This window comes from Petromyzon marinus, chromosome 5 (assembly GCF_048934315.1).
Source record: "Petromyzon marinus isolate PM22_M1 ecotype Great Lakes invasive population chromosome 5, UKy_Petmar_22M1.pri1.0, whole genome shotgun sequence".
Lineage (NCBI taxonomy): Eukaryota > Metazoa > Chordata > Hyperoartia > Petromyzontiformes > Petromyzontidae > Petromyzon > Petromyzon marinus.
Window position 1 is genome coordinate 549,542 of NC_133671.1, and position 17,782 is coordinate 567,323.

Sequence of the window (17,782 nt, forward strand, 5' to 3'; positions counted from 1 at the left end):
GATAGGGAACGGGCCGACGACGTCGAGGGCGACCAGTTCGTTAATACAGGAGACCCGAATGGATTGTAGGGGCGGGCAAAATGGTTTGGCTGGGTGTTTTCGTCGTGCACATTGCACGCAACCCTTCAACAACTCGGCAACATCCCCCGCCATGCCACACAAAATCGAGCCGGAGCGTGGCAAGGGTCTTGTGCACGCCCTAGTGCAGCAGGCGCTCCTGCACCGCCAATACAAGTCTACCCCTTAGGGCAGTGGGCACGACAACATTGTAGCGGCACAACCCACCGTCCCAACACAACAGCAGGCCGTCCCGCACAACGACCGATGCAACGCCTCCCCGGCCTCTGCCCCCCACCGCCGCGGCGGCTTGCCGAAGCAACCTCAGGAGAGAGGTGTCCTCTACCTGGAGGCGGCCCTATTCCACGAGGTCCAGTCCCAGGACGGCATCACGAGCGACGCGATCGGGGGCCGTCGGGGGGGGGAGGAGAAGAGGGAGGGGCCACCTCAGCCAACGCCACAAGGCGCTGGGGTGCACAGTCGTTCGGCGCCCAACAGCGCCCCGAACCCTGGAAGCAAGGGCACCTGTTGCTCGGTGGCAGGCGTGACAAGGCGTCCGCGTTCAAATGTTGGGCCCCCTTCCGGTATGACACCGTGAAGGAATACTCCTGCAAGATCTCCAGCCAGCGGGAGAGTTGTCCCGCAGGCTGGTCCACCCGCAACGGGTACTGAAGCGCTGTGTGGTCAGAACGCACCAAAAACTGCCTGCCATACAGATAGGGCCTATATTGCTGGACTAAAAACACGATGGCGAGGAGCTCTCGGCTCGTCATGCAATAGCGTTGTTCGGCTGGCGACAGAACCCTGCTGCCGTATGCCACGACGCACTCCACCCCGTCTACCACCTGGGACAGGACTCCGCCAATGCCGGTGTACTCGCGTCCGTGTCCAGGACAAATGGCATGGTGAAGTCAGGGTAGCGGAGGGGGGGTGCGTTAACAAGTGCGTCACGGAGTGCGATAAATGCGGCCTCCTGCTTTCCCCAGCAAAGCTTCTGGCCCTGGGCCGTCAGAGCGTGAAGTGGCTTCGCGATGGTGGCAAACCCTGCGACGAACCGACGATAGTACAACGCAAAGCCAAAAAAACTGCGGACCTCACCCACCGAGGTAGAGCTAGGCCATCTCCGGACACATTCCGTCTGGTCGGGGTCCGAAGCAATGCAGGATTTGCTAATAATATGCCCCAGGTAGCGTATGTACCTTTGGAGCAGGTGGCACTTTTGCAACTTAAACTTTAGGTTCGCCGCCCACATTTTCAGGAAGACGGCGTGGAGCCGGACAAGATGTTCCTCGAATGTCCGACTAAAGACGATCATGTCGTCGAGTTATATTAAGCAAGTGTCCCACTGGAGACCCACCAGCACCAGCTTCATCAGGCGCTGGAACGTGGCCGGAGCAGAATGGAGCCCGCTCGGAAGTCTGTTAAAATGGAAGAGACCCTGAGGCACACGAAGGCAGTTTTGGCCTTAGAGGCTTCGTCGAGTGGTACTTGCCAAAACTCAGACAGGAGGTCCAAGGTGGAGAAATATTGGGCGCCGGCCAAAGCGTCTAGGAAATCGTGCATCCGCAGGAGGGGATAAGCGTCCGCCACGGATATCTTATTCAACGAAAATCTACGCAAAACCGCAAGCTGCCATCCTGCTTCTTAACGAGCACGATGGGGGCGCCCCACGGGCTGGTGGATGGTGAGATGACATCCACGGCGAGTATCTCGTCGACCGCCAGCCGCACGTGCTCCTTCTCTGCCAGGCTGAGGCGGTACGGGTTCTGCTGGATAGGAGCGGCATCGCCCGTGTCGATGTGGTGGCTTAACAGCATGGTACGCCCAATGTCGAACTTCCCCGTGCTAAAAATGTCAGTGAACTCGTGCAAAAGTGCCTTCAGCTCGTTTCGCTGGGGCTCGGACAATTCCGCGCCCCCTGAGCACAGCGAATTGAGCCACCCCTCGTCCAGACGCACCTGTGGCGGTGCACGTGGTCCGCCCCCCACGCTCCCGACAACACAGGTGGCGGGAAGCATGCGCCAGCACAGTACCCTCCGGGACGATGGACACTTCTGACCCGGTGATAAGGACCTGGATGAAGGGTTCCTGGGTGGCGGACACCAGGGTCAGGGCCGCGGCCAACGATGATCCTCGAGCGGTCCTGTTGGAGGGAACCAAGCCGATCCCCCTTGCAGTCGCCGCATGGTCAAGGGGTTTACGCAAATGCAAGGGGATCAAAATTTGTGCCCAGGGAGGAATTCGCACTGTTCTGGATGCCAGCGCCTGCACGGTAGCATTGGCGGCCCACACCCGAGAGAACGAGGGCAAAAATAACAGCCGGCGGCCTGACGGTAGTTCGATGCATCCTTTGTCAATAAGGATTTTAACGGGCATCTTTGCCAAAAGTCGGTCCCGAGCAGACAGGGGACCGCAAGGGATGACAAAACGAGGATCGGACAGGACAATTGAATATCGGCAATGGAAATCTGCACCGTGATTTTCCCGATAATGCCCAGCGAGCCCCCGTTAGCAGCACAACAGGGCACATAAACTGGGGCCAACCCACGGGATTTTTCTGGTAAAATGTCGTAGATTAACTTTGACACGATGGTCACCGACGCGCCCGTGTCGACGAGCATCCTACACTGGACCTCCTCAATTAAACCGGGAATGACCGAAGATCCCGCAGCCGCAGCGACAACCCTCTGGACCAACTATGACCATTGACCCGGTCGGAGAGGCCAACCACCATCAGAACACCCCACCCCCGATCTCCAACGAGACCCCGCACCGGTGCGACGCAATCAAAGAGGTGGATTCGGGGGTCGAGTGAGTGAGATGCCGCGACTCACCTGGGATGGAAGCGGCGACGAGGATGTCCGGGCGGACCATGACTGGGGTCCGCTGGGCCAACGTCAAGGCATTCGGCACCCCACGGAGACGTGGCCCGGCTGTCCACAATTATAGCAGACGGCGGGCCCCCGCTCCGGAAGGGGTGACGCTCTCCCCCGGTCCTTCATAATGTGTGAGATGAGATGCGGTGTGAGATGAGATGCGGTGTGAGGAGCCAGTGGTTGGACCTGTACCTTGGTGTGAGTCACTTACATCTCATGAAAATTTTCGTCACACTTGTCCCAAATCTCCAACCTGTGAAAAACAAACTTACCATTATCACTAAGACACACACAGTGTGTAGAGGCTCCAGCACAAACGATGCTCCAAGCCACTTCAATTATGTAGTTCACCAGTGTGTTCTCTATTCCACGTGTACCTCTGTCTCTCAGCGTAGTGTCAAGTATGCATATTTCCATGATTCATTGCACACTTTCAGTTCATGTTCTAAATTCTACGCTCATGACATTGTTTCTCAGCCGTATGTAAATAGCAGGCAGCACACGATTAAAAATAATTCTGCTACTACATGTCTGTGCACGATGAGACATTCTTGTGTGCTCCATGAGCAGCAGGATATTACTATGCCATGTCAGATGTGTTAACAATACAGGCGACATGGAGGTAGGTAGATACATTTTGGAATAACGAGGAAATCCTTGGCAACAGGAATATGAATGCAGGCAGGAACTAAACATGTAATACTACGCACAGATGTGCACTGTGGGCCCACCATCCGCAGGGTGAAGAGTGAGGGGCAGGTTCGATACCAGTATGGCAGGGAGAGGGATGGTCTCAGATGGACCGGATCTTGGCGATGGACACAAGTTATTGGAATGTGGAATGTCATGCCACTGGGGGTGGAAGTAGCCAGAGCTGGAGGAGGTAGAAAGGCACTGACCAGATATCGTCTGTCTCACCTCCACACACAGCATTGGCACCAGAACCAAACTTATCGATTGGGGGTAGTCTCTCTCCTATTCCAGAGTAACTCCTGGTGAGAGATCCCATGCAGGTGTGGGGAAACTCACAAGTCCCCGGCTGGGTGCTGTTCAGTGAAAGGTTGTCCGATTGGATGAGAGGGTCGCCTCAATGAGACGTCGGGTCTCAGAATGGAAAACTCTTACTGTTGTCTGTGCTTATGTGCCAAACAACAGTTCAGAGTATTCGGCCTTCTTGGAGACAGTGAGTGCAGTGTGTTTGCACACACAGACACGGGGTGTATACACACATACACGAGGTGTACACACACACACAAGGGGTGTACGAACACACACACACGGGGTTTACATACACACAGACACGGGGTGTATACACATGGGGTGTACACACACATATGGCATGTACAAACACATATGGCGTGTACGCACACACGGGGTGTACACACACACACGGTAATGTGGTCAATGACGTGGTTCAGCAGTAGAGCGTTCATCACTTAGTGGGGGATTCACATTTCAAATTCTGCAGGCCGCCCTGGTTATTACGGTGGGTGTGTTAAACGTCAAATTACATATTGGTTATAAAGCACTGGTTATTGGGTGTTCACGTCATTTCAAATTTGCCATATTCGAAAATATCCCTAAGAATAATTTACTTGGGATGACACACAGCAACCATCACCCCTAATGGTAGAACAGTGACCATTTGGAGGCCAGGAGCTGAATCACCTCACTGTGCACAGGGCGATCTGTCACTGGGGGTGTCCTTTATAATGTGAGATGAGATTTGGTGAGTCACTTACAGATGAAGAAAACATTGGTGACGGATCCGCATCCCCGTCCTGTTAAAAACAAACTGTTAACATTATCGTTCACAAGACACATACCGTGTGTTAAGTGGTCTGAGAGGCTCCGGCACAAACGATGCTCCTAGACACTTCAATGATGTAGTTGACCAGTGTGCTATCTATTCCACGTGTTCCTCTGTCTCTCAGCGTAGACTCAAGTATGCATATTTCCATGATTCATTGCACACTTTCAGTTCATGTTCTAAATTCTACACTCATGACATTGTTTCTCAGCCGTATGTAAATAGCAGGCAGCAAACGATGATTAAAAATCATTCTGTTACTACATGTCCGCGCATGATGAGACATTCTTGTGTGCTCCATGAGCAGCAGGATATTACTAAGCCACGTCAGATTTTTTGATTTAAAGCTTTCGTGACTGCCTATATATGACTGCTTATATATTTTATTGTTTCCCTTCAACGTTACTTTACCGAAAGAGCTAAGAACATGTCAGATTTGTTAACAATACAGGCGACATGGCGGTTGGCAGATTAATTTTGCAGTAACGAGGAAACCCTTCGCAACAGGAATATGAATGCAAGCAGGAAACAAACATGTAATACCACGCACAGATGTGCACTGTGGGCCCACCATCCGCAGGTTGAAGAGTGAGGGGTGGGTTCGTTGCCAGTATGGCAGGGAGAGAGAAGGTTTCACATGGACCGCACCTTGGCGATGGACACAAGCAATTGGAACGTGGAATCTCACGCCACTGGGGGGGGGGGGAGGAGCCAGAGCTGGAGGAGGAGGTAGAAAGGCACTGACTAGATATAGTCGGTCTCAACTCCACACACAGCATTGGCACCAGAACCAAACTTATCGATTGTGGGTGGTCTCTTTCTTATTCCAGGAGTAACCCCTGGTGAGAGACCCCATGCAGGTGTGGGGATAATTACAAGTCCCAGGCTGGGTGCTGTTCTGTTCAGAAAAAGTTTGTTCCATTGAATGAGAGGGTCGCCTCAATGAGACGTCGAGTCTCAGAAAGGAAAACTCTTACTGTTGTCTGTGCTTATGCACCAAACAGCAGCTAAGAGTATTCGGCCTTCTTGGAGACGGTGAGTGCAGTGTGTTTGCACACACACTCGGGGTGTACACACACACACACGGGGTGTACACACACATATGGCATGTACATACACATAGGGCATGTACGCACACACGGGGTGTACACACACACACGGTAATGCGGTCAATGACATGGTTCAGCAGTAGAGCATTCATCACTTAGTGAGGGATTCGAGTTTCAAATTCTGCAGGCCACCCTGGTTATTACTGTGGATGTGTTAAACCTCAAATTATGTTGATTGTAAACCGCTGGTTATTGGGTGTTCACGTCAGTTCAAATTTGCCAAATTCGAAAAAATATCCCTCAGAATAACTCACTTGGGATGGCACACAGCAACCATCACCCCTAATGGTAGAACAGTGACCACTTGGACACCTGGAGCTAAGTCACCTTATTGTGCACAGGGTCAGCCGCCACTGGAGGCGTCCTTCATAATGTGTGAGATGAGATGCGGTGTGAGTCACTTACATCTCAGGAAAATTTTCGTCAAACTTGTCCGAAATCTTCGTGCTGTTAAAAACAAACTGTTACCATTATCATTCACTAAGACACACACAGTGTGTAGAGCACTCTGAGAGGCTCTGGCACAAACGATGCCCTAAGCCACTTCAATGACGTAGTTCACCAGTGTGTTCTCTATTCCATGTGTACCTGTCTCTCAGCATAGTCTCAAGCATGCATATTTCCATGATTCTTTGCACACTTTCAGTCCATGTTCTAAATTCTATGCTCATTACATCGTTTCTCAGCCGTATGTAAATAGCAGGAAGCACACGATGATTAAAATCATTCTGTTACTACATGTCTGTGCATGATGAGATATTCTTGTGTGCTCCATTAGCAGCAGGATACCACTAAGCCACGTCAGATTTGTTAACAATACAGGCAACATGGCGGTAGGCAGATCAATATTGCAGTAACGAAGAAACCCTTCACAAAAGGAATATGAATGCAGTCAGGAAACAAACATGTAATACCACACACAGATGTGCACTATGTGCCCACCATCCGCAGGGTGAAGAGTGAGGGGCGGGTTCAATGCCAGTATGGCAGGGTGAGAGATGGTCTCAGATGGACTGGATCTTGGCGATGGACACAATAAATTGGAACGTGGAATGTCACGCCACTGGGGGGGGGGGAGGAGCCAGAGCTGGAGGAGGAGGTAGAAAGGCACTGACTAGATATAGTCGGTCTCACCTCCACACACAGCATTGGCACCAGAACCAAACTTATCGATTGGGGGTGGTCTCTCTCCTATTCCAGAGTAACCCCTGGTGAGAGGCCCCATGCAGGTGTGGGGATACTCACAAGTCCCCGGCTGGGTGCTGTTCAGATAAAGTTTGCCCCATTGGATGAGAGGGTTGCCTCAATGAGACTTCGAGTCTCAGAAAGGAAAACTCTTACTGTTGTCTGTGCTTATGCACCAAACAGCAGCTAAGAGTATTCGACCTTCTTGGAGACGGTGAGTGCAGTGTGTTTGCACACACACACGGGGTGTACACACACACACGGGGTGTACACACACATATGGCATGTACATACACATATGGCGTGTACGCACACACGGGGTGTACACACACACACGGTAATGCGGTCAATGACGTGGTTCAGCAGTAGAGCATTCATCACTCAGTGAGGGATTCGAGTTTCAAATTCTGCAGGCCGCCCTGGTTATTACTGTGGGTGTGTTAAACCTCAAATTATGTTGATTGTAAAACGCTGGTTATTGGGTGTTCACGTCAGTTCAAATTTGCCAAATTCGAAAAAATATCCCTCAGAATAACTCACTTGAGATGACACACAGCAACCATCACCCCTAATGGTAGAACAGTGACCACTTGGACACCTGGAGCTAAGTCACCTTATTGTGCACAGGGTCAGCTGCCACTGGAGGCGTCCTTCATAATGTGTGAGATGAGATGCGGTGTGAGTCACTTACATTTCATGAAAATTTTCGTCAAACTTGTCCAAAATTTTCGTGCTGTTAAAGACAAACTGTTACCATTATCATTCACTAAGACACACACAGTGTGTAGAGCACTCTGAGAGGCTCTGGCACAAACGATGCCCCAAACCACTTCAATGATGTAGTTCACCAGTGTGTTCTCTATTCCATGTGTACCTGTCTCTCAGCATAGTCTCAAGCATGCATATTTCCATGATTCTTTGCACACTTTCAGTCCATGTTCTAAATTCTATGCTCATTACATCGTTTCTCAGCCGTATGTAAATAGCAGGAAGCACACGATGATTAAAATCATTCTGTTACTACATGTCTGTGCATGATGAGATATTCTTGCGTGCTCCATTAGCAGCAGGATACCACTAAGCCACGTCAGATTTGTTAACAATACAGGCGACATGGCGGTAGGCAGATCAATATTGCAGTAACGAAGAAACCCTTCACAAAAGGAATATGAATGCAGTCAGGAAACAAACATGTAATATCACACACAGATGTGCACTATGTGCCCACCATCCGCAGGGTGAAGAGTGAGGGGCGGGTTCAATGCCAGTATGGCAGGGTGAGAGATGGTCTCAGATGGACTGGATCTTGGCGATGGACACAAGAAATTGGAACGTGGAATGTCACGCGACTGGGGGGGGGGGAGGAGCCAGAGCTGGAGGAGGAGGTAGAAAGGCACTGACTAGATATAGTCGGTCTCACCTCCACACACAGCATTGGCACCAGAACCAAACTTATCGATTGGGGGTGGTCTCTCTCCTATTCCAGAGTAACCCCTGGTGAGAGGCCCCATGCAGGTGTGGGGATACTCACAAGTCCCCGGCTGGGTGCTGTTCAGATAAAGTTTGCCCCATTGGATGAGAGGGTTGCCTCAATGAGACTTCGAGTCTCAGAAAGGAAAACTCTTACTGTTGTCTGTGCTTATGCACCAAACAGCAGCTAAGAGTATTCGACCTTCTTGGAGACGGTGAGTGCAGTGTGTTTGCACACACACGGGGTGTACACACACACACACGGGGTGTACACACACATATGGCATGTACATACACATATGGCGTGTACGCACACACGGGGTGTACACACACACACGGTAATGCGGTCAATGACGTGGTTCAGCAGTAGAGCATTCATCACTCAGTGAGGGATTCGAGTTTCAAATTCTGCAGGCCGCCCTGGTTATTACTGTGGGTGTGTTAAACCTCAAATTATGTTGATTGTAAACCGCTGGTTATTGGGTGTTCACGTCAGTTCAAATTTGCCAAATTCGAAAATATCCCTCAGAATAACTCACTTGAGATGACACACAGCAACCATCACCCCTAATGGTAGAACAGTGACCACTTGGACACCTGGAGCTAAGTCACCTTATTGTGCACAGGGTCAGCCGCCACTGGAGGCGTCCTTCATAATGTGTGAGATGAGATGCGGTGTGAGTCACTTACCTCTCATGAAAATTTTCGTCAAACTTGTCCGAAATCTTCGTGCTGTTAAAAACAAACTGTTACCATTATCATTCACTAAGAGACACACAGTGTGTAGAGCACTCTGAGAGGCTCTGGCACAAACGATGCCCCAAGCCACTTCAATGATGTAGTTCACCAGTGCGTTCTCTATTCCATGTGTATTTGTCTCTCAGCATAGTCTCAAGCATGCATATTTCCATGATTCTTTTCACACTTTCAGTCCATGTTCTAAAATCTATGCTCATTACATCGTTTCTCAGCCGTATGTAAATAGCAGGAAGCACACGATGATTAAAATCATTCTGTTACTACATGTCTGTGCATGATGAGATATTCTTGTGTGCTCCATTAGCAGCAGGATACCACTAAGCCACGTCAGATTTGTTAACAATACAGACGACATGGCGGTAGGCAGATCAATATTGCAGTAACGAAGAAACCCTTCACAAAAGGAATATGAATGCAGTCAGGAAACAAACATGTAATACTACGCACAGATGTGCACTGTGGGCCCACCATCCGCAGGGTGAAGAGTGAGGGGCCGGTTCGATGCCAGTATGGCAGGGAGAGGGATGGTCTCAGATAGACCGGACCATGGCAATGGACACAAACAATTGAAATGTGGAATGTCACGCCACTGGATGGGAAGGAGCCAGAGCTCGTGGAGGAGGTAACAAGGCATATAACCAGATATCGTTGGTCTCATGTCCACACAGAGCATTGGTGCCAGAACCAAACTTATCGATTGTGGGTGGTCTCGTTCTTATTCCAGGAGTAACCCCTGGTGAGAGACCCCATGCAGGTGTGGGGATAATTACAAGTCCCAGGCTGGGTGCTGTTCTGTTCAGATAAAGTTTGTTCCATTGAATGAGAGGGTCGCCTCAATGAGACTTCGAGTCTCAGAAAGGAAAACTCTTACTGTTGTCTGTGCTTATGTGCCAAACAACAGTTCAGAGTATTCGGCCTTCTTGGAGACAGTGAGTGCAGTGTGTTTGCACACACAGACACGGGGTGTATACACACATACACGAGGTGTACACACACACACACAAGGGGTGTACGAACACACACACACGGGGTTTACATACACACAGACACGGGGTGTATACACATGGGGTGTACACACACATATGGCATGTACAAACACATATGGCGTGTACGCACACACGGGGTGTACACACACACACGGTAATGTGGTCAATGACGTGGTTCAGCAGTAGAGCGTTCATCACTTAGTGGGGGATTCACATTTCAAATTCTGCAGGCCGCCCTGGTTATTACGGTGGGTGTGTTAAACGTCAAATTACATATTGGTTATAAAGCACTGGTTATTGGGTGTTCACGTCATTTCAAATTTGCCATATTCGAAAATATCCCTAAGAATAATTTACTTGGGATGACACACAGCAACCATCACCCCTAATGGTAGAACAGTGACCATTTGGAGGCCAGGAGCTGAATCACCTCACTGTGCACAGGGCGATCTGTCACTGGGGGTGTCCTTTATAATGTGAGATGAGATTTGGTGAGTCACTTACAAATGAAGAAAACATTGGTGACGGATCCGCATCCCCGTCCTGTTAAAAACAAACTGTTAACATTATCGTTCACAAGACACATACCGTGTGTTAAGTGGTCTGAGAGGCTCCGGCACAAACGATGCTCCTAGACACTTCAATGATGTAGTTGACCAGTGTGCTATCTATTCCACGTGTTCCTCTGTCTCTCAGCGTAGACTCAAGTATGCATATTTCCATGATTCATTGCACACTTTCAGTTCATGTTCTAAATTCTACACTCATGACATTGTTTCTCAGCCGTATGTAAATAGCAGGCAGCAAACGATGATTAAAAATCATTCTGTTACTACATGTCCGCGCATGATGAGACATTCTTGTGTGCTCCATGAGCAGCAGGATATTACTAAGCCATGTCAGATTTTTTGATTTAAAGCTTTCGTGACTGCCTATATATGACTGCTTATATATTTTATTGTTTCCCTTCAACGTGACTTTACCGAAAGAGCTAAGAACATGTCAGATTTGTTAACAATACAGGCGACATGGCGGTTGGCAGATTAATTTTGCAGTAACGAGGAAACCCTTCGCAACAGGAATATGAATGCAAGCAGGAAACAAACATGTAATACCACGCACAGATGTGCACTGTGGGCCCACCATCCGCAGGTTGAAGAGTGAGGGGTGGGTTCGTTGCCAGTATGGCAGGGAGAGAGAAGGTTTCACATGGACCGCACCTTGGCGATGGACACAAGCAATTGGAACGTGGAATCTCACGCCACTGGGGGGGGGGGGGGAGCCAGAGCTGGAGGAGGAGGTAGAAAGGCACTGACTAGATATAGTCGGTCTCAACTCCACACACAGCATTGGCACCAGAACCAAACTTATCGATTGTGGGTGGTCTCTTTCTTATTCCAGGAGTAACCCCTGGTGACAGACCCCATGCAGGTGTGGGGATAATTACAAGTCCCAGGCTGGGTGCTGTTCTGTTCAGAAAAAGTTTGTTCCATTGAATGAGAGGGTCGCCTCAATGAGACGTCGAGTCTCAGAAAGGAAAACTCTTACTGTTGTCTGTGCTTATGCACCAAACAGCAGCTAAGAGTATTCGGCCTTCTTGGAGACGGTGAGTGCAGTGTGTTTGCACACACACTCGGGGTGTACACACACACACACGGGGTGTACACACACATATGGCATGTACATACACATAGGGCATGTACGCACACACGGGGTGTACACACACACATGGTAATGCGGTCAATGACATGGTTCAGCAGTAGAGCATTCATCACTTAGTGAGGGATTCGAGTTTCAAATTCTGCAGGCCGCCCTGGTTATTACTGTGGATGTGTTAAACCTCAAATTATGTTGATTGTAAACTGCTGGTTATTGGGTGTTCACGTCAGTTCAAATTTGCCAAATTCGAAAAAATATCCCTCAGAATAACTCACTTGGGATGGCACACAGCAACCATCACCCCTAATGGTAGAACAGTGACCACTTGGACACCTGGAGCTAAGTCACCTTATTGTGCACAGGGTCAGCCGCCACTGGAGGCGTCCTTCATAATGTGTGAGATGAGATGCGGTGTGAGTCACTTACATCTCAGGAAAATTTTCGTTAAACTTGTCCGAAATCTTCGTGCTGTTAAAAACAAACTGTTACCATTATCATTCACTAAGACACACACAGTGTGTAGAGCACTCTGAGAGGCTCTGGCACAAACGATGCCCTAAGCCACTTCAATGACGTAGTTCACCAGTGTGTTCTCTATTCCATGTGTACCTGTCTCTCAGCATAGTCTCAAGCATGCATATTTCCATGATTCTTTGCACACTTTCAGTCCATGTTCTAAATTCTATGCTCATTACATCGTTTCTCAGCCGTATGTAAATAGCAGGAAGCACACGATGATTAAAATCATTCTGTTACTACATGTCTGTGCATGATGAGATATTCTTGTGTGCTCCATTAGCAGCAGGATACCACTAAGCCACGTCAGATTTGTTAACAATACAGGCGACATGGCGGTAGGCAGATCAATATTGCAGTAACGAAGAAACCCTTCACAAAAGGAATATGAATGCAGTCAGGAAACAAACATGTAATACCACACACAGATGTGCACTATGTGCCCACCATCCGCAGGGTGAAGAGTGAGGGGCGGGTTCAATGCCAGTATGGCAGGGTGAGAGATGGTCTCAGATGGACTGGATCTTGGCGATGGACACAATAAATTGGAACGTGGAATGTCACGCCACTGGGGGGGGGGAGGAGCCAGAGCTGGAGGAGGAGGTAGAAAGGCACTGACTAGATATAGTCGGTCTCACCTCCACACACAGCATTGGCACCAGAACCAAACTTATCGATTGGGGGTGGTCTCTCTCCTATTCCAGAGTAACCCCTGGTGAGAGGCCCCATGCAGGTGTGGGGATACTCACAAGTCCCCGGCTGGGTGCTGTTCAGATAAAGTTTGCCCCATTGGATGAGAGGGTTGCCTCAATGAGACTTCGAGTCTCAGAAAGGAAAACTCTTACTGTTGTCTGTGCTTATGCACCAAACAGCAGCTAAGAGTATTCGACCTTCTTGGAGACGGTGAGTGCAGTGTGTTTGCACACACACACGGGGTGTACACACACACACGGGGTGTACACACACATATGGCATGTACATACACATATGGCGTGTACGCACACACGGGGTGTACACACACACACGGTAATGCGGTCAATGACGTGGTTCAGCAGTAGAGCATTCATCACTCAGTGAGGGATTCGAGTTTCAAATTCTGCAGGCCGCCCTGGTTATTACTGTGGGTGTGTTAAACCTCAAATTATGTTGATTGTAAAACGCTGGTTATTGGGTGTTCACGTCAGTTCAAATTTGCCAAATTCGAAAAAATATCCCTCAGAATAACTCACTTGAGATGACACACAGCAACCATCATCCCTAATGGTAGAACAGTGACCACTTGGACACCTGGAGCTAAGTCACCTTATTGTGCACAGGGTCAGCTGCCACTGGAGGCGTCCTTCATAATGTGTGAGATGAGATGCGGTGTGAGTCACTTACATTTCATGAAAATTTTCGTCAAACTTGTCCAAAATCTTCGTGCTGTTAAAGACAAACTGTTACCATTATCATTCACTAAGACACACACAGTGTGTAGAGCACTCTGAGAGGCTCTGGCACAAACGATGCCCCAAACCACTTCAATGATGTAGTTCACCAGTGTGTTCTCTATTCCATGTGTACCTGTCTCTCAGCATAGTCTCAAGCATGCATATTTCCATGATTCTTTGCACACTTTCAGTCCATGTTCTAAATTCTATGCTCATTACATCGTTTCTCAGCCGTATGTAAATAGCAGGAAGCACACGATGATTAAAATCATTCTGTTACTACATGTCTGTGCATGATGAGATATTCTTGCGTGCTCCATTAGCAGCAGGATACCACTAAGCCACGTCAGATTTGTTAACAATACAGGCGACATGGCGGTAGGCAGATCAATATTGCAGTAACGAAGAAACCCTTCACAAAAGGAATATGAATGCAGTCAGGAAACAAACATGTAATATCACACACAGATGTGCACTATGTGCCCACCATCCGCAGGGTGAAGAGTGAGGGGCGGGTTCAATGCCAGTATGGCAGGGTGAGAGATGGTCTCAGATGGACTGGATCTTGGCGATGGACACAATAAATTGGAACGTGGAATGTCACGCCACTGGGGGGGGGGAGGAGCCAGAGCTGGAGGAGGAGGTAGAAAGGCACTGACTAGATATAGTCGGTCTCACCTCCACACACAGCATTGGCACCAGAACCAAACTTATCGATTGGGGGTGGTCTCTCTCCTATTCCAGAGTAACCCCTGGTGAGAGGCCCCATGCAGGTGTGGGGATACTCACAAGTCCCCGGCTGGGTGCTGTTCAGATAAAGTTTGCCCCATTGGATGAGAGGGTTGCCTCAATGAGACTTCGAGTCTCAGAAAGGAAAACTCTTACTGTTGTCTGTGCTTATGCACCAAACAGCAGCTAAGAGTATTCGACCTTCTTGGAGACGGTGAGTGCAGTGTGTTTGCACACACACACGGGGTGTACACACACACACGGGGTGTACACACACATATGGCATGTACATACACATATGGCGTGTACGCACACACGGGGTGTACACACACACACGGTAATGCGGTCAATGACGTGGTTCAGCAGTAGAGCATTCATCACTCAGTGAGGGATTCGAGTTTCAAATTCTGCAGGCCGCCCTGGTTATTACTGTGGGTGTGTTAAACCTCAAATTATGTTGATTGTAAAACGCTGGTTATTGGGTGTTCACGTCAGTTCAAATTTGCCAAATTCGAAAATATCCCTCAGAATAACTCACTTGAGATGACACACAGCAACCATCACCCCTAATGGTAGAACAGTGACCACTTGGACACCTGGAGCTAAGTCACCTTATTGTGCACAGGGTCAGCTGCCACTGGAGGCGTCCTTCATAATGTGTGAGATGAGATGCGGTGTGAGTCACTTACATTTCATGAAAATTTTCGTCAAACTTGTCCAAAATCTTCGTGCTGTTAAAGACAAACTGTTACCATTATCATTCACTAAGACACACACAGTGTGTAGAGCACTTTGAGAGGCTCTGGCACAAACGATGCCCCAAACCACTTCAATGATGTAGTTCACCAGTGTGTTCTCTATTCCATGTGTACCTGTCTCTCAGCATAGTCTCAAGCATGCATATTTCCATGATTCTTTGCACACTTTCAGTCCATGTTCTAAATTCTATGCTCATTACATCGTTTCTCAGCCGTATGTAAATAGCAGGAAGCACACGATGATTAAAATCATTCTGTTACTACATGTCTGTGCATGATGAGATATTCTTGCGTGCTCCATTAGCAGCAGGATACCACTAAGCCACGTCAGATTTGTTAACAATACAGGCGACATGGCGGTAGGCAGATCAATATTGCAGTAACGAAGAAACCCTTCACAAAAGGAATATGAATGCAGTCAGGAAACAAACATGTAATATCACACACAGATGTGCACTATGTGCCCACCATCCGCAGGGTGAAGAGTGAGGGGCGGGTTCAATGCCAGTATGGCAGGGTGAGAGATGGTCTCAGATGGACTGGATCTTGGCGATGGACACAAGAAATTGGAACGTGGAATGTCACGCGACTGGGGGGGGGGGAGGAGCCAGAGCTGGAGGAGGAGGTAGAAAGGCACTGACTAGATATAGTCGGTCTCACCTCCACACACAGCATTGGCACCAGAACCAAACTTATCGATTGGGGGTGGTCTCTCTCCTATTCCAGAGTAACCCCTGGTGAGAGGCCCCATGCAGGTGTGGGGATACTCACAAGTCCCCGGCTGGGTGCTGTTCAGATAAAGTTTGCCCCATTGGATGAGAGGGTTGCCTCAATGAGACTTCGAGTCTCAGAAAGGAAAACTCTTACTGTTGTCTGTGCTTATGCACCAAACAGCAGCTAAGAGTATTCGACCTTCTTGGAGACGGTGAGTGCAGTGTGTTTGCACACACACGGGGTGTACACACACACACACGGGGTGTACACACACATATGGCATGTACATACACATATGGCGTGTACGCACACACGGGGTGTACACACACACACGGTAATGCGGTCAATGACGTGGTTCAGCAGTAGAGCATTCATCACTCAGTGAGGGATTCGAGTTTCAAATTCTGCAGGCCGCCCTGGTTATTACTGTGGGTGTGTTAAACCTCAAATTATGTTGATTGTAAACCGCTGGTTATTGGGTGTTCACGTCAGTTCAAATTTGCCAAATTCGAAAATATCCCTCAGAATAACTCACTTGAGATGACACACAGCAACCATCACCCCTAATGGTAGAACAGTGACCACTTGGACACCAGGAGCTAAGTCACCTTATTGTGCACAGGGTCAGCCGCCACTGGAGGCGTCCTTCATAATGTGTGAGATGAGATGCGGTGTGAGTCACTTACCTCTCATGAAAATTTTCGTCAAACTTGTCCGAAATCTTCGTGCTGTTAAAAACAAACTGTTACCATTATCATTCACTAAGAGACACACAGTGTGTAGAGCACTCTGAGAGGCTCTGGCACAAACGATGCCCCAAGCCACTTCAATGATGTAGTTCACCAGTGCGTTCTCTATTCCATGTGTATTTGTCTCTCAGCATAGTCTCAAGCATGCATATTTCCATGATTCTTTGCACACTTTCAGTCCATGTTCTAAAATCTATGCTCATTACATCGTTTCTCAGCCGTATGTAAATAGCAGGAAGCACACGATGATTAAAATCATTCTGTTACTACATGTCTGTGCATGATGAGATATTCTTGTGTGCTCCATTAGCAGCAGGATACCACTAAGCCACGTCAGATTTGTTAACAATACAGACGACATGGCGGTAGGCAGATCAATATTGCAGTAACGAAGAAACCCTTCACAAAAGGAATATGAATGCAGTCAGGAAACAAACATGTAATACTACGCACAGATGTGCACTGTGGGCCCACCATCCGCAGGGTGAAGAGTGAGGGGCCGGTTCGATGCCAGTATGGCAGGGAGAGGGATGGTCTCAGATAGACCGGACCATGGCAATGGACACAAACAATTTAAATGTGGAATGTCACGCCACTGGATGGGAAGGAGCCAGAGCTCGTGGAGGAGGTAACAAGGCATATAACCAGATATCGTTGGTCTCATGTCCACACAGAGCATTGGTGCCAGAACCAAACTTATCGATTGTGGGTGGTCTCGTTCTTATTCCAGGAGTAACCCCTGGTGAGAGACCCCATGCAGGTGTGGGGATAATTACAAGTCCCAGGCTGGGTGCTGTTCTGTTCAGATAAAGTTTGTTCCATTGAATGAGAGGGTTGCCTCAATGAGACTTCGAGTCTCAGAAAGGAAAACTCTTACTGTTGTCTGTGCTTATGCACCAAAACAGCAGCTAAGAGTATTCGGCCTTCTTGGAGACGGTGAGTGCAGTGTGTTTGCACACACACACGGGGTGTACA

At 48.8% G+C, this 17,782-nt stretch overlaps 1 protein-coding gene across 50 annotated transcripts in view; it reads right to left on the bottom strand.

Moving 5' to 3' along the window:
- LOC142912498 (uncharacterized) overlaps positions 1-17,782 on the bottom strand; it is a 147,124-nt gene that overhangs the window by 103,909 nt on the left and 25,433 nt on the right. For 21 of the 50 annotated variants that reach the window (XM_076060663.1, XM_076060661.1, XM_076060748.1 and 18 more), the window contains 11 exons: positions 16,745-16,786; positions 15,276-15,317; positions 13,808-13,849; positions 12,338-12,379; positions 10,757-10,795; positions 9,198-9,239; positions 7,729-7,770; positions 6,258-6,299; positions 4,676-4,714; positions 3,145-3,186; positions 2,892-3,053 (listed from right to left, as the gene is read on the bottom strand). In XM_076060663.1, coding sequence (XP_075916778.1) covers positions 2,892-3,053; positions 3,145-3,186; positions 4,676-4,714; positions 6,258-6,299; positions 7,729-7,770; positions 9,198-9,239; positions 10,757-10,795; positions 12,338-12,379; positions 13,808-13,849; positions 15,276-15,317; positions 16,745-16,786 — 576 coding nt within the window. The remainder of the gene's footprint in view (positions 1-2,891; positions 3,054-3,144; positions 3,187-4,675; positions 4,715-6,257; positions 6,300-7,728; positions 7,771-9,197; positions 9,240-10,756; positions 10,796-12,337; positions 12,380-13,807; positions 13,850-15,275; positions 15,318-16,744; positions 16,787-17,782) is intronic. The other 29 variants (XM_076060664.1, XM_076060739.1, XM_076060751.1 and 26 more) reach the window with 18 other exon arrangements.